We start from the raw sequence: 26,174 nt of genomic DNA, 5'->3' as shown, positions 1-26,174 counted from the left end.
GGCAGAGACATAGGCGATGTGAGGAGAGCAGCATTTTCAGTCTGCTTCATCACTGCTAGTTCTCTGATGTCAGCTGGTGTGTCTGGCCCTTTAGCACTATCTAAACAGATTTATGTAAGCACTGCTTCATATTTTTGATGAGAAAGAATGCCTTTGCATATTTTATGGCTTTGTGCATTCACAAAGGTTTAGTCATGACTTTACAGAGTTTTATGCTCCTGCCCTCAGAGCCAGATAACAACCAGAAAAAACTCAGAGTGGACATTCAACTGACTCAACAGACCATATCTGAACAGGTACAGGTCTGCCCCCACAAATAACCACCTGTTAGTTTGTAGTTTGTAGGTATTTAGGTCCCATGACAACTGAGCAAACTCCATCTGCTGATTTTCTGCTAATCTTAATAATTTAAGTTCCGTGAAGATTTTTGTGAGGTTGTGAAAACAGCATGACAAATATCTGAGCTTGTGATCTGCATTCATCACTGTTGTATTCTTGTCACGAGCTCGCATTGTGCTCTACTGACCTCCTGGATGTGAGAGACGATGGCAGCCTGCGTCTCAATGTCCAGCAGCTTGATCTTCTCTATCATCTCCTCTTTACGCTCACACTGACACACACACACACACACACACACACACACACACACACACACACACACACACACACACACACACACACACACACAAGAGCAGGAAATTAGGAATGTTAATACATTTAAATAGCATTATCGGTGAAATCGGTGCTATTTCTTTCAAAAACATGGCAAAAAGGCAACTGGCAACTTCATAAGAAATGTTTCACAGATAACAAGAAATTAGAAGATTTAAAAAAATGTAAAGGCTAGGGGAAGAAGGAAAATATATATAATTATTATAATTACAGATATTAAATTATTTTACAAAATTATTAAAAAATGTTAACTACTTTTTCAAGGTCATTTTCTCATTAATTAGGTGGGATGGGTTTATTTCTTTTTTTAAAAAACTTTTTTCTTAAGAATTTTCAGCTAATTTTCTTGTGCTTTTTTTTTGCAAATTCTTGCATTTCTTCTTTCGTTGCTCATTGCCTTCTTGCCATATTTTTGAAAGAAATCAAGCCAATTTGCTCAGATTTGCAAGGGTTAATGCCTAGAAGAACAGGACTATGGGAAATGTAGTATGTTGAATAATACATAAAGTTTGGGAAATGTGGATCTGACCCCCGTGGGGTGGAAAAGTGCTATTGTGCACATCAGCAACATTTTCATGTGGCTTCACCCCCCCTCCCTCTTGCCACCCTCGCGGCCCTTTCCCTGGAACCAGGAGAAGCAGTACAGGTAGAGAGTGAGACAAAAGCAGGGAAGACTGAAAGAGAGGGAAATTAGGAAGGAGGAAGCGATGAAGGGGGGAAACAGAATAGTCACGTGCAAAAATAGCTAAATAAGAAACAGCAAGATGAATAAAAAGAGCCATGGGGTTCAGAGTTTTTGGAGGAGGTGGAAACGAGAGACAACAAAGAGCTGACAGAAAAACAACCTGCGCCCCGACCTCCCACATGAATAGCCCCTCCTTTTTAATTTCAGGTAACACAATTAACTCTTACCTTGCCATATCTGGCTCATACTATACTACTTAACGAAAATGAAGAGAACAGATTTCAAAATAGATTTCAAAATTTGGTGGTTTACAATCCCGGACCTGTTAAGCCTTGGACACCTGAGCAAACAGGTTTGATTTCTCTGAAAATCATGGGAAGAATGCAACGAAAGAAGAAATGACCCAATAATTTGAACCAAAAAAAGTTAAAAGCACAAGAAAATAAGCTGAAAATTATTTTTAAATAAGTTTAAAAGAAAAAGAAAAAGAAAAACAGAAATTTAAAAGAAAAACATACAAAGAAGGAAATTATATTATATTATATTATATATATATTATTATATAACATTTCTTACCAAGTTGCCAATTGCCTTTTTGCCATGTTTTTGAAAGAAATTGCACAAATTTTATCAGGGCTCAAAGAAACTGAGAAAGGTAAAGAAAAAAAAGTTAAAAGTACAAGAACATATTTATTTATTAGAAATTATTTAAAGAAAGTTTTAAAATCAATCAAACAAGGAAATGACCTTAAAAAAAACATGGGAAGAAGGCAATGAGCAATGAAAGAAGGAATGACCCGCCCAAAAGAAAGGTCATGAGCACAAGAAAATTAGTTGTAATTTCATTTAAAAAATCATTTTTAAAAAAAGGCATTTTTAAAAACAAAGAAAGAAATGAACTGTAAAAAGTAGTTAAAAAAAAGATTTTGTACATGAGTTTTATATCTGTAATTATATTTTTTTCTCGAGCTTTTTGAAAATTCTTTTTTCAATCTACCAGCTTCTTGCAATCTGTGGAACATTTCTTACCAAGTTCCTAATTGCCTTTTTGCCATACAATTTGCTCAGAGTCCAAAGGTTTAAATAATTGACAAAGATGTCTGAAAGCAGCATAAGAAAAGTGATGTCACTCCAGCTTTTAAAGGGTTATCTTAATAACTTATACAAATATTTCCTTTCTCATACAGTAACATCTGTGTAGTTATAGTGCCCTGAAGCGAGGCTCCCGAACAGTCAAACCATGCCGACTCATGCTCAACATGTTCACTGTGTAGTGCCATAATTGTAAAGGAGATTACAGTGAATAAAGCATTGGAGTAACTCCATGAGCATTATGATCCTGCAGTCCCACCCTGCAGGTTATCAGCAGGCACAATGAACGGCTGTGCTCAGACATGCAAAACTAAACACACACTAACACACTTCCTGCTCACACACTGGGTGGTACAGTCAAGCTGCTCTTGTGTTTTGGGCGTGAGAGTGTGTGTGTGTGTGTGTGTGTGTGTGTGTGAGAGAATGTGTGTGTTACCTGGACAGCACAGCCAAGTATCAGCAACAAAAGTCTTTTCAGCTCCTCCATGCTCTTTGCTGAAAAAAAAAAACAAAACACAAACACGCTGTAGATCAGAATACACACTGACATTCTAAATTTTAAAGAGAAAAATACAAATATGACAAGCAGTAATGGGGCATAGGGCGGAGGGGGGGGGCTTTTCCCGTTTAACCATTAGGACCCATTTTAATATATATAATATATACACACTCGTATCCCTCTGCACACAAAATGTGCTTGTACAAAATGTGCTGGAAATTCACAGATTAAACAAAAATAAACAACCTTGCTAAAATGTATTACATATGCACGACCACAACCAAAATTATCAAAAATCAAAAATGTGAGTGAAAAGTTAAGTTCAACACTATCTAAAACAAACATAAACAGAGCATTTACTCAACTTATCATGAGCCTAATATGGCTAATAACACTAACAGCAGGTTAACAGAATTCAAACAAAAGAAACATACAGCACATACACACATTTTTTACACTAGCTCCAAGGAGGCCTTGGAAACTGAGAACAGGGAATAAATACTCACAACTGTGGTAAATGTAATAAATAGGATGGTAGCCACCTTAACAAGAGGTTAAGGAGGACCATCCCAACATACACTGTGGTCATGAGTGGGTCTTTTGCAATGCTCCATAGAAAGATACATGTGTGTATTATGCATTTCCATCAAAGCTCAGACAAAAGGTAGGACTGCATTAGTAATCAGGTGTGTGATGTGTGTGTTACCTGACAGCGGATCCTTGGCGATGCAGAGGATGTTGGGCAGGGGCATAACTATCAACTGCTGTAAGCTCTCCTGTAGCAGAGAAGAAGATGAGGTTGAAGGGGAGTTAGAGGGACATAGAGAAAAAGAACAAATATATTGTCAGTTTTATGGTTATGATAATAACTGTAAAAACTGTGTAGTGTTACTAACAAGCACTGCAGGCACAAAAAATAATTTTGAAGACTAAGAGATGCTAGATTTTAAATTAATAACTTAAAGAAATATAGAAAAATCCATTGCCTTAAAAAAGGGAAGTGAATTTACCATAAATCTTAATTTATGTTTACTTTATATCTGATTGTTAAATTTACCTAAAATTCTGTTATATGTATTAAATATTTTTATGTGATTGCAACTTACAAATAAGTTCTATTAAATCCATCTCTCTCGGTTATAGCAACTTCAGTGAGCTGAGTTTACTGTGCTCTCTTTTGGTAGTCTGCCAGCTGCATACTGAACCATATTTATATAATATATGTGTTAAGTTTACTTGAAATTGAACTGTACTTACTTAATTTTGTGAAGTTGTTTAAAAGTGACCGGTGAAATAACCGTTTTAGCACCTTCAGTAAATCAAGTCTGAATTGTGTTGATCATAACAAAAAGGATTTTGTCAATAATGAAGTTAGGAGATCTGCCAGTTCTGTTTTGTTAACATGCTTAATAAAAATTAAAAAAAATTACTAGTTTGCAACCAGCAGAACAGTACAGTGCTTGGTACAGTCAACTTGGTTTACTGAAGTTGATACAACTTAGAGAGATTAATTTAATTTAACTTGTCATTTTTAGGTTGCAATAACTTTAGTTAAATAACTTTAACTAAACTTAACTATTATATACAACATAAACATGAATTTAGATTAATAGTTATATTTCCTTGAAATTTATTGTCACGTCATGGTAAGGCATCACTTTGGTTTTTAATAATAATTTTAAAATGTTTTTAAAAAAATTCTTTACAGGACTCTCCCGACTGTTTGGATGGTTTAACGCTATACTTTCCAAAAGTCACTCAGCAATAATACTGAGCACATAAGAATACATAAATATAAGTGATGCTGAGTATCATAACTAGTAGTTGCTCCTCTAACAGCAGCTTGTTTATAGCTGTGTGGTGACATAAACAGTCTGCAGGCTGCAGGTCTTATTTTTAGCTGCTCAGCTGCGATCAAAACATTTTCTGTAGAAATGAATCAAAGTCCAACCGCCAGCTGACCCAGACTTTGTGCTCCCACGTGTGTGCGTGTGTGTGCGTGCGTGTTCGTGCACGTGTGTGTAGGCGAACAGCAAACAGGAAACACCCTGCTGTCGATAGTGTGTGTGTGTGTGTGTGTGTGTGTGTGTGTGTGTGTGTATGTGAGTGTGTGTGAGTCAGGAAAGACACAGCCCACTAGGAGGGAATGCTTTCCATTCCAGAATATCCTCTCCTGTCTCCCAAAACACACCTGATTGTCCAGACAGGCAGAGACAAATTTGAGACAAACATCTAAAATATTTTCTTATTAGCGCTTGTGATAGTTTTTTAATGAGCATGAACGAAAACAGGAGAAACTGTTTCAAAAACATGCATTAGCAGCATGCATTTCAGCCAACATCTTACCTCCAAAACTCACTCAAAATAAACTTGTTTCACCATAAAACTGGTAACACCTCTTATCCAGAAAACAGACATTAAATGGTGATGTATATAGGGAATAACCAAACAAGATTTCGGACACTTCACTGTGATTATTTGAATGTCACTGCGTCACCAAATGTACCGGGTATTTATGTATTTATGTGTGATGATGTAGAAGTGTGGTTTTGTCAGTTGTGGTCCTGCGTCCTGCACACAAGCTGTAATAGTCCTCAACCTATTTAGTTTACAAGCTACTTGGCTTGCTCGTAGCTCACACTGCATTTTTGTATAGCAGAGTAAAATGTAGGGTTCATCCTATGTACACTCTACTTTGTTGTGCATTGTGGGTATTTTATGGTGCGCTATATAGTGGATGAAATGAATCACTGAGAATTTGAACACTACAAAAAGCAAACACACTATATTGCACTATTTCTGTTAAAGGGAACAGTTTCGAACACACTCGTGTCACTCATAATTAGGGCTGCACCTAACGATTATTTTTTTTAACGATTAATCTATCGATTATTTTTTTTAATTGATCTAACTATTATTTTTTTATTACTCCATTAATATAACAATGAATTTACCAAAAATAACATTTTAAAACTTGTCATACACTGCAGGGCATTATTCCCCAACAAAACATAGCCCAGTCCTAACTGGTAATCTGTGTTTTACAGTCTGATACAAAGTCTCTTGTCGCTTGTTCCATTCAGGCAAAACAAATGTAGCACAATCTACATTTAGCAATCCAACAGCAAAATAACAGTTGCTCTTTGTTACAGTTAAAAACCTCAAATCTAGCAGTCCAACAAAACATCTTACTGTAAAATTAGCGCAATTTAAATAACACTATAACTTAACTAAATAATTAGAATTAGTACATTATTTCTGCATCAAAATAGTCCAGTCTTAACTGGGCCCTAAGGCATATCGCTGCCTGCTGATATGAGTGCTGTATTTTCATATTTATAAGCACATATTCCTCTCATTTATGGTGTTATACAAGCTCCTGCACCGCTGACAACCCTGTCCTGTAAATATTTCAAAATAAAATGCACTGTATCAGCAACTGATGGCATTCTGTCTACAGAGACGCAGTCAGATAGCTTTTGTTTTGAAAGGGAAGCAAGAAAGTTGAGGTAAAACAAACATCTTTGTATTTCCTAATCTCTCTGAGAGACTTTAAACTGCAGTACAGAGTCAACAAAAAAAACGGCAAGCCACCGTTTCTCTAGATGTGCTGCAGCTGACACGCAGCTCAGACGCGCCTGACAAGCGCTGCTCAGGCGAGCAGTGTGCACGTGCTAACTTGATAACATGAGCACTGAAACAAAAAACAACACGCTTAGCGCTGCTCACGCTCTCATGAGGCACGCTAAGTGAAACGATGTGACGCACTGACGCAGGTTATGTGAATCGACGTATTCATGTAATCAATTACGTCAACACAAATTTACGACCAAAAAAAAGAGAGAAATATATCTACTGAGAGCATGAAAAAAAATCTTGAATCTAAAAATTAAACTTGTGTAAAATGGGAGCAAAAACAAAAATGTTGCATATAAAATTTCTGTTCAGTGTAATTTCATTTTATTGAAAATGTTCTGCTAACAGTCTATATATATTTAAATTTGGGTCCAGCAAAAATGGATGAAATTTGCCTTCATTCTTTTTTGATTTTTTTTATCTGTTTTTATAAATGGTGCATTAGCTTTTGAAAAATGTATAGCAAATACATATTGTTTAGCTGGTGGTGGAGTGTGAATGAGAAAACAGTTGTGAAAGCAATAAATAATGTCTCACAGTTTGTTCCACATATACTTCTGTTTTGTTGATGGTGTGCAGAGTTTCAATGTGTGACTTCAGTTTTGATCAGTGTATGTTTGAAACCGAAAAAACTTTAATCAAATGTAATCGCAGAGACCAGGCGGGGGGACAAGGGTGCAGTGTTTTTATCAAAACATGTCATTTGACTGCCAAAACAAGCTGTTTAGAGATGAGGAAACATGACAGGGGAATAAGGTCACATCGGAAGACATTAGGTGTACAGAAAGGACACATGGGAGACAAAGGAGACATGCTTGTGACCCCTGGCTGAGGAGAAGGGAAGTGTGTGTGTGTGTGTGTGTGTGTGTGTGTGTGTGTGTGTGTGTGTGTGTGTGTGTGTGTGTGTGTGTGCCTGTGTGCGTATGTGTGTGTTTTGGGATGAGGGAAGTGACTGTCAGCAGGGAAGGGCTGGCTGGAATAATACACTTCAAAGCACACACCTGTGCTCAGTCTCACGTGCATCTTCTCACAAAAGGAAAAGATATCAAAATTCATATCTGAGTCAGTGCTGCTCTCATAATAAATATTAACTGGAAAAACTCATTCACATTTTACAAAATCAAAAATACAAATTTTACCTTTTATCTGTAGAGCTATTTATCAGTGTAAGTAATACGATGTAGGAACTGTTTTCTGTCTACCGAACTACATCCGCTAACCGAATCACCCTGCAGAAGAAAGCGTGCATCTACTCATGGATAAGAGGCTCGTGACAGCGTGTATGTAAACATTAATGTCGTCCTCCTCGGCTGAGCTGTAAGGTTAGCTAGCTTAGTGGTGCTCGGTGAGTTGGCAATAGATAAACTCTACCTTCTGCACGATGATACGTTGGTGGTTGTAGTTCGGTAGAGAGAAAATAGTTCCTACTTGAAACTGCGGACAACAAGGTCTGTGGATTATCTTGAGTAACCGGGTCATGATTTCCGGAAAGAGACACTCCTGTTGAGTTTTTCAAATGTATTTTTTCTTTGACTTGAGCACCACAAGCCGAGTGCCACCTGGTTCAATTGTATCAGAGAGAAGGCAGACATCTCTACAATATCTCCAACACTCTGCAGCTCACACCAAAACTATCCAGACTGATAAATAGCAATACAGGTAAGAAAATAATGTTGTTCTTTATTCTGGGGTGAACTGCCCCTTTAATGTCCTAGTGTACATTTGGTCACTGGCAGAATTTGATGAGATATGCAGCTCAGGTCTAGAGTGTCACCTGCTAACCAGGCAAATAAACGCACAAGCATCAGCTTACAGCACCGTCACAACTGAGCTGCAGGGACAGCTTTGAGGTACAGAGTGTAGAGGTACTGCAATACCTACAGATAATGTTACACTGGCCTATTCACCAGGAGGTAATGAGAGATCCAACCAGCCTCTCTGTCTTACACACACACACACACACACACACACACACACACACACACACACACACACACACACACACACACACACACACACACACGCACACACACACACACACGCACGCACGCACACACAAACACACACACACACTGCATGGTGTGAATAAAACATGTAAGCTGGCTACCAGATGTCTTTGAGGCACAGCAGGAACTCGGCTGAAACACATCATCCGTCTGGAAGCTTTGCCAATAACTTTTTGTTTCTTTCATGGAGAATTAACTAAACACTAAATATACTCTTGAAGAGCAAGTGAAATGACGATCTGCGTAACATGTTGGTTTTCCAGTCCATCGCTATGGTTGACTGACACTGTCGGTTGTTTTAAGTATTATTTGCTGAACCAGAAAAACAAACTGAATAAAAAAATAGATTAACAGCATCTTAGATTCATACTAGCAGAGGGGGGACATCTAATGTGTGGCCCCGAATATTACACTGGTGATACCAGGAAAAAAGCCACGTTGTTATGTTAAAATTAAAGGGCTGATTCATTTGAAAGCTTGTCAGGTTCAGCTCCACACTTTCAGACTTGACTGAACTCGTATCTATCAAAGCTACAATATAATGTCATGCTAAAACTAAGCCTAAGTTGGTTATGATCAAGAGTCAGTTATTATCATTTTTCATTATAAACACACGCCTCACCTGCTTACACAACAGCCACTACCACTCATTGAGTAAGACTGTTAGGGCAGCGCTATTGCACTTGATGATTTGTTCTCTGTAAGCTGGAAACAAACTAACAGCTCTCCACTTCATTTGTTAATAGAATTTGCTAATCGCAGTAGAAAATGTGACTAAATAGTCAGTCTGGAGCTCTGCAAAAGCCCTGTTTTGTGTGCGTATATGTGTGTGTCCATGAGAGGTGAAGAACCATAGTGCGAGAGAACCAAAGCGCCAGTGGCTTAAAAAAACATGACAATTTCTAGTCAATGTACACAATCAAGTCATTTTACATATCCCACGTGGAACAAATAGCGATACCTTGAGTATATTTGATATATCCCCCTCCCCTACTGCATACTATAGAATTTCACAACTAACTTCAAAATGAGAATATCTGAAGACATGAATGAGACATTTCCTATCAACTGCATTGAACTTAAAAAATACTTCATCTGCAGAGTCCAACAAGCTGTAACATAGTTGACTGTTTACTCTGCTACATTTAAATGACTCTGAGGCAATTATGGAGTGTTTAGGTTAGCGTTTCCATCCGGGAAAAAAAGATTATGGTGTTAATGCCATGGCTAAGGTCAATGCTAACTAGCTGGTTGTTAATTATACATAGGACAGATTGACTTACACTCCATAACACCATCTGGACCTGCATTGTATAGAAATGTTGTATATATTCTAAATTTTTGTGCAAGCACTACAAATTAAATACTAAGACTGTGAAAAATACAAATGTCAATGTCTCACATAAAAGCACTGTTTGACTTTAAATATGTGTGTGTGTGTGTGTGTGTGTGTGTGTGTGTGTGTGTGTGTGTGTGTGTGTGTGTGTGTGTGTGTGTGTGTGTGTGTGCGCGTGTGTGTGTGAGCGCGTGTGTGTATACTAGTGATAGCTCAGATCTATAGATATTCTCCCGCAGCAACATCACCAGCAGGATCTAACACTTAAAACTGACAAGGGATCAATACAGCCTGCTACATGACCCATTTAAACACACACACGCATGCTCACTGGGCCTAAATCCGTGGCCCACTAACACACTGGGCTCACATTTCTAATCCCAGATCAATAAAATGGTGGCATAACTGCAGATCTGACTTTAACTGAGCATCCAGGTTCCGTGTTCAACAACTTTCTCACCACTTTCAAATCCAAATTAAAACCCTGCTCCTCTCCTCCTGAGAGATTCTGATCCATAGCGACGACTCAGCAATGAAAATCAACGCTGATTTTACTGAGAATATTGTTTTTGGGTCAGATACATGATCATTTTATTTTAAACTAGAACTGCCGCCTGGCAGTTGTTTGCCTCCGTGCACCAGTCCAGTTGAACTAACAGTACAGCCATGTCTGTGAGAACATCCATGCTTCTACAATCAGCAAAGTTTCCAGGTGGACACCCAAGATTAGTGTCTACAATTCAACAGAAAAGTGATTTTGCAGAACATTATGACTTCACAGTGAAGTTGACCTTTGACCTTTTGGATATAAAATGTCATCACTTTATCATTATATTCTATCAGACATTTGTGTTAAGTTTTGTCATGATTAGAAAATGAATCCTTGAGCTATGGCCGAAAACATGTTTTGTGAGGTCACAGTGATCTTTGATCACCAAATTCTAATCAGTTCGTTCTTGAGTCGAAAGAAATTCCCTCAAGAGTGTTCTTGAGGTATTGTGTTCATGAAAATTTAACAGAATCAAGGTCACAGTTACCTTGACCTTTGACCACCCAAATCTAGTAAGTTCATTGTTAAGTTTAGGTGAACATTTGCGCCAAATTTGAAAAACTTCCCTCAAGGCGTAAGTATGAAACAGACCAGGTCATAGTGACCTTGACCTTTGACCACCAAAATCTAATTCGTTCATTGCTGAGGCCACGTTCGCCTTTGATTGGAAATAATGACAGCTAGTGTGGTGGCTGCAATAGAAATAAAGCTGCTAATGTTTTGAACATCCATTGCCATGCTTCTTGGAATGGTATCGTGAGAGGAGAAGTTGCATAACATTGTGAGAGTAGTCATCTTGCAATTATGTTTTATTAAGATTTCAAAAATATCACTTAAGTTATGCGCAAATCTGTAATTCTCTGTCTAAGTGAAGATATTATGCTGACTGGCACACATAAGGGAGCAAAAACAATATCATCCTTGGCCGAGGTCAACCAGTAACATTTAGGAGCACTGAACAAGACCCTCCTGTAAAATGCTGCATGACATCCTGGTGTCTGAAAAACAAAAACTACTTAGTTCCTTTAAGACGAGTTTTATTTTAAATATATATTTAGGAACCAGTATCTTGCTTCAAGCTAATGTAAATGCTTCATTTTAAAAGCTTGCTGGATATGCAGGAAAACAGCCATCAGCATTTGCATCAGTCTTTACAGGCTGAATGGCAGTTTCTTGAGAATCAGTGTGTTACAGTGTGCAGTTCTACTGGTAGGCAGCAAACTGTTTAAGAGGGCGGAGAGAGCTTTCTAAGAGAGACTGACAAAAGCAGGGAGACAAGTGAAGGCTCATTCCTCCCTCCCCAGTAACTCCTTCTTTCCTCTCTGTTCTTTGGTTTTTTTTCTGTTGACAAAGAGAACATTAGCACTCTGTCTCTGACCCCGAGTTGTTCTCCTCTACTAGTCAGAAGGGCTGGGGATGACCACATAAACCCACACATTTAAGTCCCCCTCCGACACATATGTAAAAATACTCTGCTATACTATTATTATACATTATATATATATTATTATATGGTTTTCCCCATATATAAAGTTTTTTTAAAAATTGGGAAGAGGAAAGAAACAAATCTCCTCTTTCTCCCTCATTGAGAAATTCTGATTGTGACCTTCATTCTCCGCACCACTGCTGCTTGCGGTAGTTTCACTTTCTGCTTTCTCATACACTGACACAGCACTTTAACAAAATGTTGAGAGATTGGTCTGGTCATGTGAGACGAGTGCAACGCAGCTTTTTGTGTGTACGCTGATTGTTAGCTGGTTAGCTTGTAAGCTAACTGGCAGTGACTGCCACAGCATTCATGTTTATTAATCAAACAATACTATCGGCTACAATGGGGTTTTTTGGTTGACAGAGGAAGAAATATATGTGTGAAAGTAGCCAGCGAAGCAAAGAGGCAACAGCACAGTGAAAGCAGAGCTCTCCATAGGTTCAGCAGCAGTTTGTCTGTGGATCTGTTCACAACTGATCAGATCAGATCGATGGACAAGAGAAGCAGCTGTTTGTGAGTGAATGCAAACTTTTCTACCCAGCAGAAGGAAACGTTAAATTTCACTTTTAAACATGCATGATATTCTGCTGCCCCGTCTGTGCCCAGAGTAGGCTCTGTGCTATAAATAATCAGTATATACCATATGCCAACGGTGCCCCTAATGACGATCTAGCTCCAAAAATGGAAAACTGCTGGAAAACTGGCAGATGTTTTATTCATGGTGGGCTACCACAAATAAATGAATGTGTGGGAAACCCTGTTAACACTACTCTGTTTCAGTAAGTAAGTACTTTCATGATGCAGCCTCGCCCCTCCAGCACGCACGCACACACACACACAAAACAGCAGTCATTCCTGACAGTGGCTGGCAGTTAGGTGGGGCAATAAAACATTGCTGACGAGTTTGACCAGGGTCAGCACACACACACATTCACACACAAACACAGTCAGACACATGCACCAGTTCACACACACTGAATATTACAATCCGCCCCGGCCAGGGGGTGCGTGCTTGTGTGCGTACGAAGTAGGCCAGAGGATATGGAGTTCAAAACATCCCATGTAGGCTCAAGGCTTTGTTCTGCAGTTCCCACGGTAACCAAGGAGGAGTAAAGTTAGAGTGGGTGATAAAGAGAGCAAGGGAGAGTTCTGCTTAAGTTACTACACAACAATAAAATGTCTTTCACAAGAGCCAGAGCTCCACGCTTCTAAATGCAAGAGTCTGTCACAATCACACACGATCAGGGTATTCAACTCTGTGCTCAAACTGCATGGGTAAAAAAAATGTTTTCAAACAATTCATGTCCTTCCTGGCTCTTCTAATCAGTGTGTCACTAGCTGCTTTTACATCGAGATAGCGCTATAGGGCCATAATGAAGTCCCCCCTTTATACAGCCCCTGCATTTTAACCAAGAACCAACCAATAGCAGCATCCAGTGTGTGATTATACGCTGCATCCCAGAGTCAAAAAAGGCCAACAGGCTTGACGCTTAACACGCGAGCATCCGCCTCTTGCTTGACATGTGACATACACATCGGCAGCGCTTTCTAAACAATAACAAAGGCATAACATGCCAATAACAGTCATTTACTGTCTCTGTTATGTGGCGGTTGATCTCGTACTCTGCTTGGAGAATAAGGTGTTCCTGAACCTCAGTGTTTTTCCAGTATACATGGCTGTTGATCTTCATTGAATTAGTCGCTATGTTAACAGCTGCTTTTTAAGTCTCCTGAGGTGAGTCTCACACATAAACACATCATCAAAACGTCACACTCGTGCCGCCCATGGTCAGGTATTTCTAGCTTTATGTTTCAAACAGACCTCATTTCAGCGCTGTTACTACCTCCTGTTCCGGCTCAGAGGCGAGACCAATCCGCTCCATCATTCTGCTATCGGACGCTACATACATGAGTAGGCATAACGGCGTGATATTCCCGCCTTAAACAGACAGTGTAAATGCGGCTACCACTGACTGACAGTAATGTCTGCATTTTGATTTTTTCTTTTTACACCAACATTAGAGCTACTTCTCCAGTGAGTACAGTTGCAAAAGTTCCTCATGCAAGTTTTATTTTGAGGTGATTAAGAGGTGGCTTGTATTGCTCTTCATTTACAGCCTGTAAATAACTGCAATCTGACATACATACAGATAAACAAGCATCTGCTCTTTCCAACAACACATTTCTGTCATTTAGTCTGTCATTGTACCATCTCAATGTCTCTTCCCCCATCACTACCATATGTCTGTTTTAGTGTAAAATGAAGTTTGTTTTCACTCATTAACGTGTTGTGAGTTGCGCTCTTGTGTGACAAAAAAGTCCACATGAGAACATAAAGATGATCACATTTATACACTGCTCAACATTCATTCTCATGCTATTAAAACTTCCATGTGTACCCTATTATAATGAGCACTGCATAAAGTGGTAAGGAGCAAGTATACCATGAAGCAGAGCTAAAACCAATAGTAAATAAATCAATGGTTCAGTTAACAGAAAATTAATTGACATCAATTTTGGTAATTATGTAATTGTGTGTTTTGGGTTTTTTTTTAAAGAAAAATGCCAAACTACTTCCAGCATCTCTAGACAGTAAGGATTTGCTGCTTTGTAAGGTTTTCTGTTTACAGTGATGTCAAACATGACCTTATCCAAATCTTCTTTTGAAAGCAAATCATCTGAGCCATTTGTTCCGCTTTATTGTGTTTTTTCTTTCGTCAGTGTGTGTGGAATTTTGAATCGGGTGTGGATGAATGCCTCCTCTTTTTACTGCAAAGCAAATCGACCTACGGGCACAAATAAAGTAACGGGAACTCTGTAAATGGTAATGCTAAATCTGAGAAGCTCTAAGCACTAGTGATGGGATATTGTGTGTTTTTATTGCAGATTGTGATAATAAAATAACACTCAAAATAAGTTGTGAATTTCAATTATTTGCATAACTGAGCAAAGGGCAGAAGGCTGGAAGCAAACCTGCTGCACAGCTACTGGGCGTGCGCCATTTCAAAGGTCTTGAGCGTATTTTGATAATTATCTGGATGATATTATGAACTGTTATTTTGGCTAGTATAAACACTTTTTTTAATACATTGTAGCCTCCAAATGGTATTTTTACTGTCCTAAATGCCTTTGATACATTTTCTATTGATCAATAGTTGAATAAATCAGTGAATTTTTCCAGCTTTGGGTGGAACAGTTAGACAGCAAACCCCAAAATAGTTTGAACACAGTAAAGAGATTAGTATTCAGAGCGTGTGATATCAGGTTACAGTGCTTTGTACAATAGAGAGGGAAGAAAAAGGAGGTGACAGACACCCTCTCCTCTCACACACACACACACACACACACACACACACACACACACACACACACACACACACACACACACACACACACACACAAATGTTTGGTGCTTGGTCACTGGGGAGACTGGGAGGAGTCAATGGACCAGCCTGTATGTCTACTGGGACATCATCTAATTAGGAGAAAGCCAACGCCTAACCCCTTATGAACAGCTGGATATATGTACGTGTGTGTGTGTGTGTGTGTGTGTGTGTGTGTGTGTGTGTGTGTGTGTGTGTGTGTGTGTGTGTGTGTGTGTGTGTATTTTGTCATCCAGCTGATCCTTTCTGAGGCTCATACCTCACTGACTTAGGGTTATACTATGAGGTGTGTGCATGCGCACGTGTGTGGTTGAGTCAGACCGGGGTATTTGACTGTAGTTAGAGATTAACCATCATGGACAGATTAACCCCATACTGCCCAGAATGACCCACTTCACCAAGCATTCAGACAAACACACACACAGACACACATACAGTCAACAGCAGATGTGGTCTTTGTGTCTGATCTGTGTGACCTACACATGATCAGTGATATACAGAAGTATTGTATATTATCTGAGACACTTTGTGTTTGGCGGCACAGTGAACCAGATAATGACCCTGTTTGTTTTGGTAAAGCTGGAGGATTAAATCTGTATTAGATTTGACCACTGTTTCAAATACAGTTTAAACTGTGATTATTCGCCATGAATCACTCTCCAGGCCTGCATCAGTGGACCGCATACTGTCAAACATCTAGCAAGCACAGCCACAAACTTATCTGGTTTCTGCATCAAAAAATAAATACCCTATAGTGCTTTTGTGTAATTTCACATACACAATCTCCTATAAACATATATAACAGGCCAAATGACACACAGCTAACAGACACACTTTAAAACAATCTTCCAAGAGATTAAAATATCAAATATTACATGGTGTCCTAGACCCCAGGCTAAAGTTTATGTAATCCAGAAAAGGTTTCCATATTGTATCAAAGCTCGATATTAGCATATAGTTTTCCTTATCGGAGCAAAATCAGGATTTCCTAAATTCATCCTTTAAATTCAAGAGGTAAAGCATGTTTCCATTCTGAGATAATAAAGCATTGTGACAGGAAGGTAATTAGGCTGAGTATAACGTGTAACACTTTGCTGGCTGTGTGCTGTCACTTTCCATAACTAGATAACTTCTAGACTATGCAATGAGAGTTGTGTGGTACTGTCATACATAAAGATTGGTAAATAGAGCAGCTGGATGTAATACTATGATGCGATGGCCACATGTTATAGTAATACAAAGAGTGAAATTAAATTTTCTCAAAAAAAAAAAGAGGTGTGGCAGGGATAAAGCACTGGCTCACATCTCACCTACCCCCCTAAATTTTGTGTATTAATAAAAATGTCATGTTCTAAATGTAAAATAATGCAAAAACAGTACAGGGAAGGCAGGAAGTTAACAAAGCTCACAAAGATCACAGTAGTTTGAGGAGTCTGAGTTAACCTACACTGTACAATATGTATTCCAACCAAGCAATCTGACTGGTCCACAAGACATGAAGAATGTGCTTAAAGTTGCATGACAGCACACCTCCCTCATCACTAAAACAATTACTCTGAAGAGTGAAAACTCAATTCAAGAAAATACAGCTGATCGAAAGAAAAGTAACAGCCAACTCACTGATGGTGTAAACTATAAGCTAACACAAAGATGACAATAACCAGCATAACCACCATGTTCTAAACGGACACATAATAAACACTGACAAAAAGTCACATTTGAGTCTATGAAGATCAAACAGCAAATTTCACTGCAAACTAAAACTACTTAGTCTAGATGGTGGGAAATATAGGCGAAGTAGCTGGGACCGCAGTGAAAATGTTGTTTTTGATAGGCTACATGGGATCAAGAAGCAAGAAGAATATTTCCTTAGATAACATGTTGTGCAGTTTTGAAACAATCTCAGATCTCTTTTTCCTTAATTTTGACTTTTGGACTTGCTGTGCCGCTGACACAGAGCTACTAGCGTAAAAACACAGGGCAGCGACTCCTGGTCGAATGTGTTGTCACTGATAGTAACATAAATAGCTGGCGTAGATAATAAACACAAATGTATTTCAAATTGATAAAAGTAAAAACTGATGGCTTTTACGAGGACACCTGCATGTTCTGTTCGTGTTTTCAACAGCTGCCGTCATTACGAGCAGCCACAATGCATTTGGCTGAGAGTCACTAGTTAACACAGTCATCTATTTAAACCCAAAAACTAGAAATGAGTACTGTTTGCTGCTTTTTAGGTTATTGAGGTAAACAGCGTAATGAAACCGGATGTTTGTGAAACTATAAAGCTACTTGCATTATGGGATTTTTTAAAAATGCATTCAACTTTAATTTATACATGTAACCAAAACAATCAGCCTCATTCTAAAGACAGATCTGACAAATCCTCATGGTCACAGGGGACCACCTTCAGAAGGTACTTTCTGAACACAGAGTAACTTTTTGTGGACCATGGTTAATGTTGAACTCTGGTTGTGTGTGTGTGTGTGTGTGTGTGTGTGTGTGTGTGTGTGTGTGTGTGTGTGTGTGTGTGTGTGTGTGTGTGTGTGTGTGTGTGTGTGTGTGTGTACTGTCTTGAGTTTGTGCCATGTGTGCTGATGCCAGGCCCATGATGTAATGTAACCGTCCTCTCAAAGCTAATCACAGCTTGTTGGTCGGAGGCATAAATCCTCGGTGCATGTGTGAGCATACACACAGAGTTTCTTTGTATAAATCAGAGATAAGGAGCTCAGATGCAGTTGATTTGGCAGAGCTGCAGTCATATCCTGCTGGCACACACACACACACAGAGACTTCCTCTGAGCTCTAACCTCACACAGCGATAGGAGTGTATTGCTCGCATGTAATACGCTACTTTGATACAACGTGGAAACCTTTTATGAATTATACACACATTTGCCTGGTGTCTAGGAACACTTGATGATTATGTGAGGTAGCATGTAACACAATAAGTGGCTACAGCATTTCTTAGGGGGACATGATTCAACTAATACTTTTAATTAGTAAGCTACTTTAATGCAATCTGTTAACCCTTTCTGGGTTCAGTATGCAGCTCCATCTTTATTCAGAGCACTCTGATGTTTGTGTGCGGCTGCTCTATCTGAAAATCTTTTTAGCTTTTCAGAAAGGTGCTGGTGTCATCACTGCCGGTCCTTCACCTAGTGTCTTTCCTGAGCTGCATATGTCAGACAGAAACTATCACAACAAAGACAGTAAAACCCATCTGGGGGAGCAGACTGGCCCGACACTGAATGCTGCTGATGAGTGTTGCGCTTCTCTCACTGTACGTGTTGTAAGCTTGCTGTTAGTCAACCCTCTGTCAAGATACTGTTAACGCAGAAACAAACCCAAACGCAACACAAGATGAGTGACACCATCTCAGTATCTGGCCAAATGATGTGGCACCGTGCAATGGCCAGAAACATTATGATGTCACAAGAATGTTGACCTTTGAACTTTTGAGTATAAAATGTCATCACTTCATAATTTTACTCTATTAGACATCTCTGTGAAATTCATAAGTTTATGAATTCCTGACTTTTGGCAACCAAATTCTAATCAGTTCATGTTCGACTCAAAGTGAACATCTGAAAAACGGCCATCAAGGTGTTCTGGAGATATCACATTCACAACAAACAGATATAAGTTCACCGTGACCTTCGACCAACAAAGTCTTCATTCATTGTTTATTCCATGCTTATATTTGAGCCAAATGCGAAGGAGATTCCCTCAAGGCCTTATTAAAAGGTCACATTCACAAGAATGAGACACACAAGGTCATAGTGACCTTGACTTTTGACCTATGACCAAAATCTAATCAGTCCATCTTTGAGTCCAAGCAGACATTTGAGCAAAATTTGAAGACATTTAATCAAGAAAATGTTGAGATATCGCATTCGCAAGACTGAGACATACAGACAATCTGAAAACAATGACCTCGGCTATTGCTGGCACAGAGGCATGAAAAAATCATTCTGTGCTATGAACAAGCGTTCCCCCGGCCCTGCCAGTACTTCTCTGCCACACAAAAATGCTATATAGACACACACCCTTAGGATACTTTCTTCTTCATAATGTGAAAAATTCCACTATTGGAATTCACTGCACTGCATCGTTGTGTATCCAAGCTGAACATAGTGCTCCTTTAGAAAAGCAGCAAGCTACAACCTTATTAGGAAATAGATAAAGTGATGTGTAACGCACGAACTTTTTGGAAGAAGTTACTGTGATTCCAACTGAAAACTCAAAAAAAAGGAATAACTTATAAATCAAAGAGAAATCTAAGAGTGTAGCGTTTGATAATAATGTCTTTTTTATGAGTAACTAGGTGCCTCATACTGAGAATTACTTCTGTTCCCAATGATTCGACCATGCTGTGTTACTTCCTGCTCGTATTGACCACTGCAGATTATTGGTTGCCAAGCAAAAACACACAAAAGAATGTTTGGGCAGCAACTTTAAGGTCGATCCATACTAATGTGAACTATCATTAATACAGTGCATCAGTGGCGCACATGCTTGTGCTGTTTATGAATGTATATGCATGTGTTGTTTGTGTCCACAGGGCCTGTTCCTATTTTTAACACTGAAGCTGAAAGTCACACATCAGAAGACACACACATGACAATGATAATGGCTCAAGACATATAAAGACACACTTGCACCCCCCCAGCAAACAAAATCAGCTAACGGTACAATAACAACACATCTCCAAACATCCAGAACATTTTACGCGCTTTTCATTCTTCATTCTTTGATTATTTTTGCTGTGTTTATGCATATGGCATACAGTTTGGCAAGACTGTGTATTTTTGTTTCATATTGGAATTCCCAGCTCCAGGCCGTGATCTTCCCATAAAAAAAAAAAAAATCTACTTTGCATGTAGTATATTGAAAATATTTTTTTTCTTTCCATCTAAAATCATGGCATCATGACAAAAATCTGGCATTTTAAGGCTTAAAATTCTGAAAACTAATGAATATTTGATTTTTATGATTATGACTGATGCTAATTAAAAATTATTTACTGAAAGCAGAAAATAATATTAATGTACCATATTTTTAAATATTTTTGAAAGGGTCTTTTGTGACACTGAGTGATGCTGATAGTGTGTGTAATATTAAAGCGTGCCTTAAGGGTTAAAGCGTGCCTTAAGGGTTAAGACTTTTTTTGCATGGGTGACGATGCGGACTGCTGCTTGTCTATTGTAGTGCAGTTTGACCCCTGAGTGTTGCCATAACACACTGTTGTGTGTGTGTATGCGTACCTGGTAGTAGGTCCTGATGTGTCTGGTGAGAACGGTCAGGTTGTGAAGGCGAAGCGCCACATCATTGTTCACATTCTTGTTCAGCCGCTGATTGGTTGGGCTGGGGTCACTATGGAGACACACACACACACCAAAGGAGCGCTTAGATTGACGTTACTTGTTGCTGCTTAAGACAAAGATCTTATTACGCACAGAGACAAACACACACATCCCAAATGCAGGGTAACTATTGTGCTGGAGAGGGATTTACGCTCACAGTAACACACAGCGGCCTGTGCCAGACTGATCTGCATGTGAACAGGGGGTGTGTAACGCTGTCTGGGGTCATGACGTCACTTTGCCTAATGGAAACTATTCTGAACATAAAGAGACAAGAAAACAGACATTTGGCTTGGCCTAGCACAGAGATGGGGTCCTCACCATCTGAGTGCCACGAAATAAATCAAGTCCATCACAGATGCACAAACTAAATGCAGCATTTTTATAAATTCCAGCCCCTGCTCAGACTTTACGTTCACACAGGTTCTCTTGAGGTTTTCTAATGATGCTGATATTTTATAACATCACCCAAACCATTTTTTTTTTAAATCAACGAACAAAATCCTCAGTTTGAATGAAGGGAGTCATCAGGTTAACCTATTCAGTCTCTTTTTATATTAATTAATCAACATTTCTTAAATGAATGTTCACATGTTCAGTTTAATTCTTAATGACCAATTAATCAACCGTGGATTCATTGTTCTCAGCCTTACTTTGGGAAATGTATCTTTTGTGTTTCAATCAACACAGTAAATTCAAGATGGTCACGTTAAATTAAAACATCACTTCAAATTTTCTGTCCAGCTCAGAACTTATTCTGTGAAAGGTCAGAGGTCAGAGAGAGCAGACTGACTGATGTAACAGCTGACTGGTTCTCTGACTGACTGATTCACCAACAGTCTGCGAGTGGCTCTCCTGTAATGTTTCTTATGGCTCCAGCATCCTAGCCTCCTCCTCTGTAACCCACTTTCCCATAAACCCCTACCAAGTCCTAATCGCCCCCCCAGTTAACCCAGCCTACATTCAGTGTGTGGAGAACAATAGCATGATTATCATTGTTTCTGAAGACAATAACTAACATATGAACATGTGGTCTGATTGGGGACAGAGGGCCGTCTGGGCCGGAGGGGATTTAGATTCCACATAAGTAGGTGTGCTTCATTATTGTCACTGTAAACTAGTTTGAGTGTCGTGTGGTCCAGATACTTTCTGTCCAATACAGAAAGTACTACAGCATACGCCTGAAAGTATTCTTTATCTTTAATGGTTACAAATCCAAAAGACCAAAAATCAACAATAAATGTATCTACTTACAAGTATGGTGTGTGTGTATCAAGCAGCAATTTGTCCGTTAACAACTGTGCGTATTTATTTTCCTAGGATGGCAAAAGCGTGGCCTGCCCTACTGTGTCTTACACTCACCCTGACTGGCAATACTCGTTGCCTCTGTTGTTTGGATTGGTTCGGTATTGGCAAGAGGAGTCAGTTTGTTTATGCCTTTGCCATCCTACAAAAATAAACTTGCCATTTGTACAGGAGGTGACATTTACTATAACTAACCAGATTAAATGTTAATAAGACTTTAAGTTATGCATAATTAAGGGTGTGGCCACTTTGAGTGGGTACCAGCGTTGCTTAGGTAACATAACCATGACACAACCCTAGATTCACAGAGAATCGTCGTAGCCGTTGATATTTTAGTATGTTTTTCCAGTTAATTTAAGTTAATTGTGAACTTCTGGTCACCTAAAAAAGTCTCGTTCATCGTGTGGTTGTACTAAAAGACACACTATGAAGACGGATATCCAGTTTTTCAAGTACAGTCAGTTTCTGTGGTTTTAAGATTGTTTTTTCTGCAAGCAAAAATTAGCATAAGCATTGTCAAATTTAACCACAGACTGTAAATACAGTGTTTGAACCAAGCTAGCAGCTAGCCTTGGGGTTAGCATCCACACTCTCATTAAATATACTCACTTCGCATCTCCGCTCGATCTAAAAAGCAAGGGTCCAGAAGTCAACAAACCACAGTGGCTACATCTATTATTTCTGTGCAATCTGTGCTGTGTATCCAAATCCTTACATACCTCCATCCTCAGTGCCATAAAGCTCCACTGTTGTTAAAATTGAAAATGAATCAATCAGCACATGATTGCATTGGATGACATGTTCCTTAATTAACATTATTTTAGCATGTTTTGGGCCAAAAAACAGTTGTAGTTACAAAACCTGGATATTGCTACAACATACGTAGAATAGGCAGAATCAGTCTTTAAAAAGTCTTTCACACATCGCTGTGTTGCATCACCTTCATAGCTGTGACTGATTCTGTCTGTGCATCGCCACCTCTTTGATTTCTTGTCTCTGGAGATCCAGCAGCTAAATATGCATAAAGTGAGTCTGTTGAGAGTTGTTGCTGCACAATCTTACATGCAACTGTGTAATTCCTGAGTCACAGTACAAACAGACAGCAGCTCAGCTCTGAAGGGACTGTTAACTCTCTGTCAAACTCCATTTCTTGATGCAGACTTCAACAGCACATCTGGCTGTGAGGTTTAACAACCTGAAACCAGCGAGTCAGGATGTGGTCGCCCAAAACACACTTACAGAGACACACACAGGAAACACTAGATTAACTCACTCACCGTTCATGCACCCTGCCCAGACACACAAAAATACACACCAAAGACCTTCTTCACTGACTCATGCAAATAAAACTCTCTCTCTCTCTGGGGGATGTCACCTACATGTGTGTCATGATCTTGTGCAGGAAGACGCCGTCCACCAGCTCCATGAACATGTTGACCCGCTCCTCTGAGCCCACGTCGTTACACGAGCCCAAAGGACCCAACGTCCGCACCTAGAGACAGAAAGAGACGTCAACCACATCTCACCGAGAGATACGAATAATGAAATATGAGTAGAAATGCCAAAAATTTGAAAAAATATTAAATAAATCTGACTATGTGAGATGATAAAAGATTTAGCGAATAATTGCTATAGCACCATCAGTGCACAGGTAAGTTGCGAAAAACATTGAGTCACTTTTTGTTTTGCTGATTTTCTGAACATTTTGGTTAAAATTTGTGCTAAATTTACATGGAAACCCAACTATTGTTTTACAAGTCAAAAGTAAGTCTCAAGTCTTTAGGATAAAGTCCCCAGTCAAAACAGGCAAGACCCAAGTCACAACACAAGTCCAGGTCATCATGCGTTTTTCACGAAATGTGATGCCATGTTAACTACAAAGTAACAATATATTCATTTTACAAAAATCATGAATGCTTCTGAAAACTGTACTTAAAAAACGTTTGTGTTAAGTTGTTCAATCTCTGTATTTTTCTAGCCGAACGTTTTGCATACAACAATTTGTTTTTTGCTGACCACTGTGTGGCTTTTGTACAGAAACATATTATCTTTGATATCATTTTTTCCAATTGGTACTCTGTAACGTAATGTTAGTTCTTCATGGTTTCACGGAATTAAGCATCGACTTGGAGGCATCGAACAGTATTGACATTAGTCGATTCAAGAAATAAGAGACATTTATCAATTTGTGATTGATAAATGTGGTGAACTTTAAAAAATAACATACTTTTTAATCTTTGTGCTTGTGAGGAGGTATCAGGTATTTTCAAGTCAAAAGGAGTCAAGTGAAGTCACAAGTCATTGTTATTTAGGATGAAATTGAACTTCAAGTCTGTTTTGATTTTGTCATGTCGAGTCCAAAGTCATCAAATTTGTGACTCAAGTCTAATACGAGTCCAAGTCACGTGATTCTAGGGCTGGGGCAGAGGCATCGACGTAATCAACATTATCGATTACATGAGAGCGTGAGCAGCACTGGGTGTGTTGTTTTTTGTTTCGGCGTTCGTGTATTAAGTAAGAGCGTGCACACTGCTCTCCCTAGCAGCGCTTGTCAGGCACGTCTGAGCTGCGTGTCAGCTGCAGCACATCTAGAGAAACGGTGGCTCGCCCCTTTTTTATATGTGTGACGCTCGCGTTTGTTGACTCTGTACCGTTTAAAGTCTCTCTGTCACAGAGATGAGGAAATACAAAGATGTTTGTTTTACCTCAACTTCCTCGCTTCCTTTTCAAAACAAAAGCTATCTGACTGTGTCTCTGTGGACATAATGCCATCGGTTGCTGAAACAATGCATTTTATTTTGAAATGGGGTTATAATGTTATTCAAATTGCACTAATTTTACTATGAGATGTTTGGTTGGACTGCTAGATTTGAGCTTTGTTACTGTAACAAAGAGTAACTGTTTTGTTACTCCTGCTAAAAGTGACTTGACTTTTACATTGTTTTATCTATTTTGCTGTTGGACTGCTAAATGTAGATTGCACTACATTCCTTTTACTTGAATGGAACAAGCTCTTGCATTAATTTTATTTTGGAGAGACTTTAAATCAGATTGACTATATCAGACTGTAAAACACAGATAACCAGTTAAGACTGGGACATTTTTTTGTTGGGGAATAATGCCCTGCAGTGTATGACAAGTTTTAAAATGGGATTTTTGGTAAATTCATTGTTATGTTAATAGAGTAATAAAAAAATAATAGTTAGATCAATTTAAAAAATAATCAATAGATTAATCAATAAAAAAATTAAAAGTTAGGTGCAGCCCTACGTGGTTCATGTCCATATCCTTGATTATTAGGTAGAAAACAGACTGCAACTGAAGCTTCACATGAGTTTCAGCTGAACATCAGACTGCATCTTTGCACAGACCGATGGTTGTGGATTTAGTCTCCCATCCCTTACACTGACATAGTGTTTGGAGGCGATCTCTGTGTGGTCAGTGTGGCCAGCAGGAACAGCTATGTTCACCAGTAACCCTCTCAATATACATATGTGCTTGTCAGGACTGTTTAAAAATATAAACCTTTCTTTTAGAGCTATTCTAGAATTAAAATGCTATATACAGCACATAATATTTTTTTAACCTTTATTTATGCAGAGGGGGGTTTTGCTCTCTTTCGAGGAACGCCCTGCTCACGCACACACACTGACACAGCTGGAAGCTGCCCAGTACGACCACAGTCTGATCTGCTGCTGGCCACCGAGCAAGTCCACTGGAGCACTTGGGGATTATGGGCCGTGCTAAAGACCAGCGCAACTCTTTCATTTTCTCCCCAAGACATACCCTAAAATCTGCTTTCAGAGTTCACATTGGTAACCCTCTGGTGACAAAACTCATTTCTTTAAATGTGGATGTGAAACTAAAGAAATAAGAAAATGAGTAAATAAAAAATAGTCCCTGTCCATGTGTAAGCTCTCTGCAGCGTGGCTGTGTTGCTTGTATTTGTGTCCTAAAAAAGATGGGAAGACACTGTTGGTTGACCGCTCAGGTCAACAGGATGGGGTCACAGCCAAACAGGAAGTAGAGCAGAGTAATAACCTGTTGACTGCTCTGTGGGTTGTCACAGTCTGGGATGGAAGCCCAAATATTGGCCTGCAGGAAGATTAAAATGGGTCCCAGGCTCACTGTGAACACACTGATAACAAAGCCTAC

General features: G+C 39.1%; 1 protein-coding gene across 4 annotated transcripts in view; it reads right to left on the bottom strand.

Moving 5' to 3' along the window:
* Nucleotides 1–26,174, bottom strand: part of ccdc88c (coiled-coil and HOOK domain protein 88C) — a 69,858-nt gene that overhangs the window by 41,499 nt on the left and 2,185 nt on the right. For all 4 annotated transcript variants that reach the window (XR_006106506.2, XM_042500373.2, XM_042500374.2 and 1 more), the window contains exons 2-6: nt 23,399–23,511; nt 20,616–20,724; nt 3,655–3,724; nt 2,886–2,944; nt 527–610 (exon numbers count right to left, since the gene is read on the bottom strand). Coding sequence is in view for 3 of the 4 variants with exons in the window: in XM_042500373.2 (XP_042356307.2) it covers nt 527–610; nt 2,886–2,944; nt 3,655–3,724; nt 20,616–20,724; nt 23,399–23,511 (435 nt within the window). In the remaining variant the exon portion in view is untranslated. The remainder of the gene's footprint in view (nt 1–526; nt 611–2,885; nt 2,945–3,654; nt 3,725–20,615; nt 20,725–23,398; nt 23,512–26,174) is intronic.

The sequence above is a fragment of the Plectropomus leopardus genome, chromosome 14 (genome assembly GCF_026936395.1).
Source record: "Plectropomus leopardus strain MGB_pleo_1.0 chromosome 14, ASM2693639v1, whole genome shotgun sequence".
In the NCBI taxonomy this organism is placed as follows: Eukaryota; Metazoa; Chordata; class Actinopteri; order Perciformes; family Serranidae; genus Plectropomus; species Plectropomus leopardus.
Note: the sequence above shows the minus strand (reverse complement) of the source record. Positions and strands in the feature narration are given on the sequence as shown.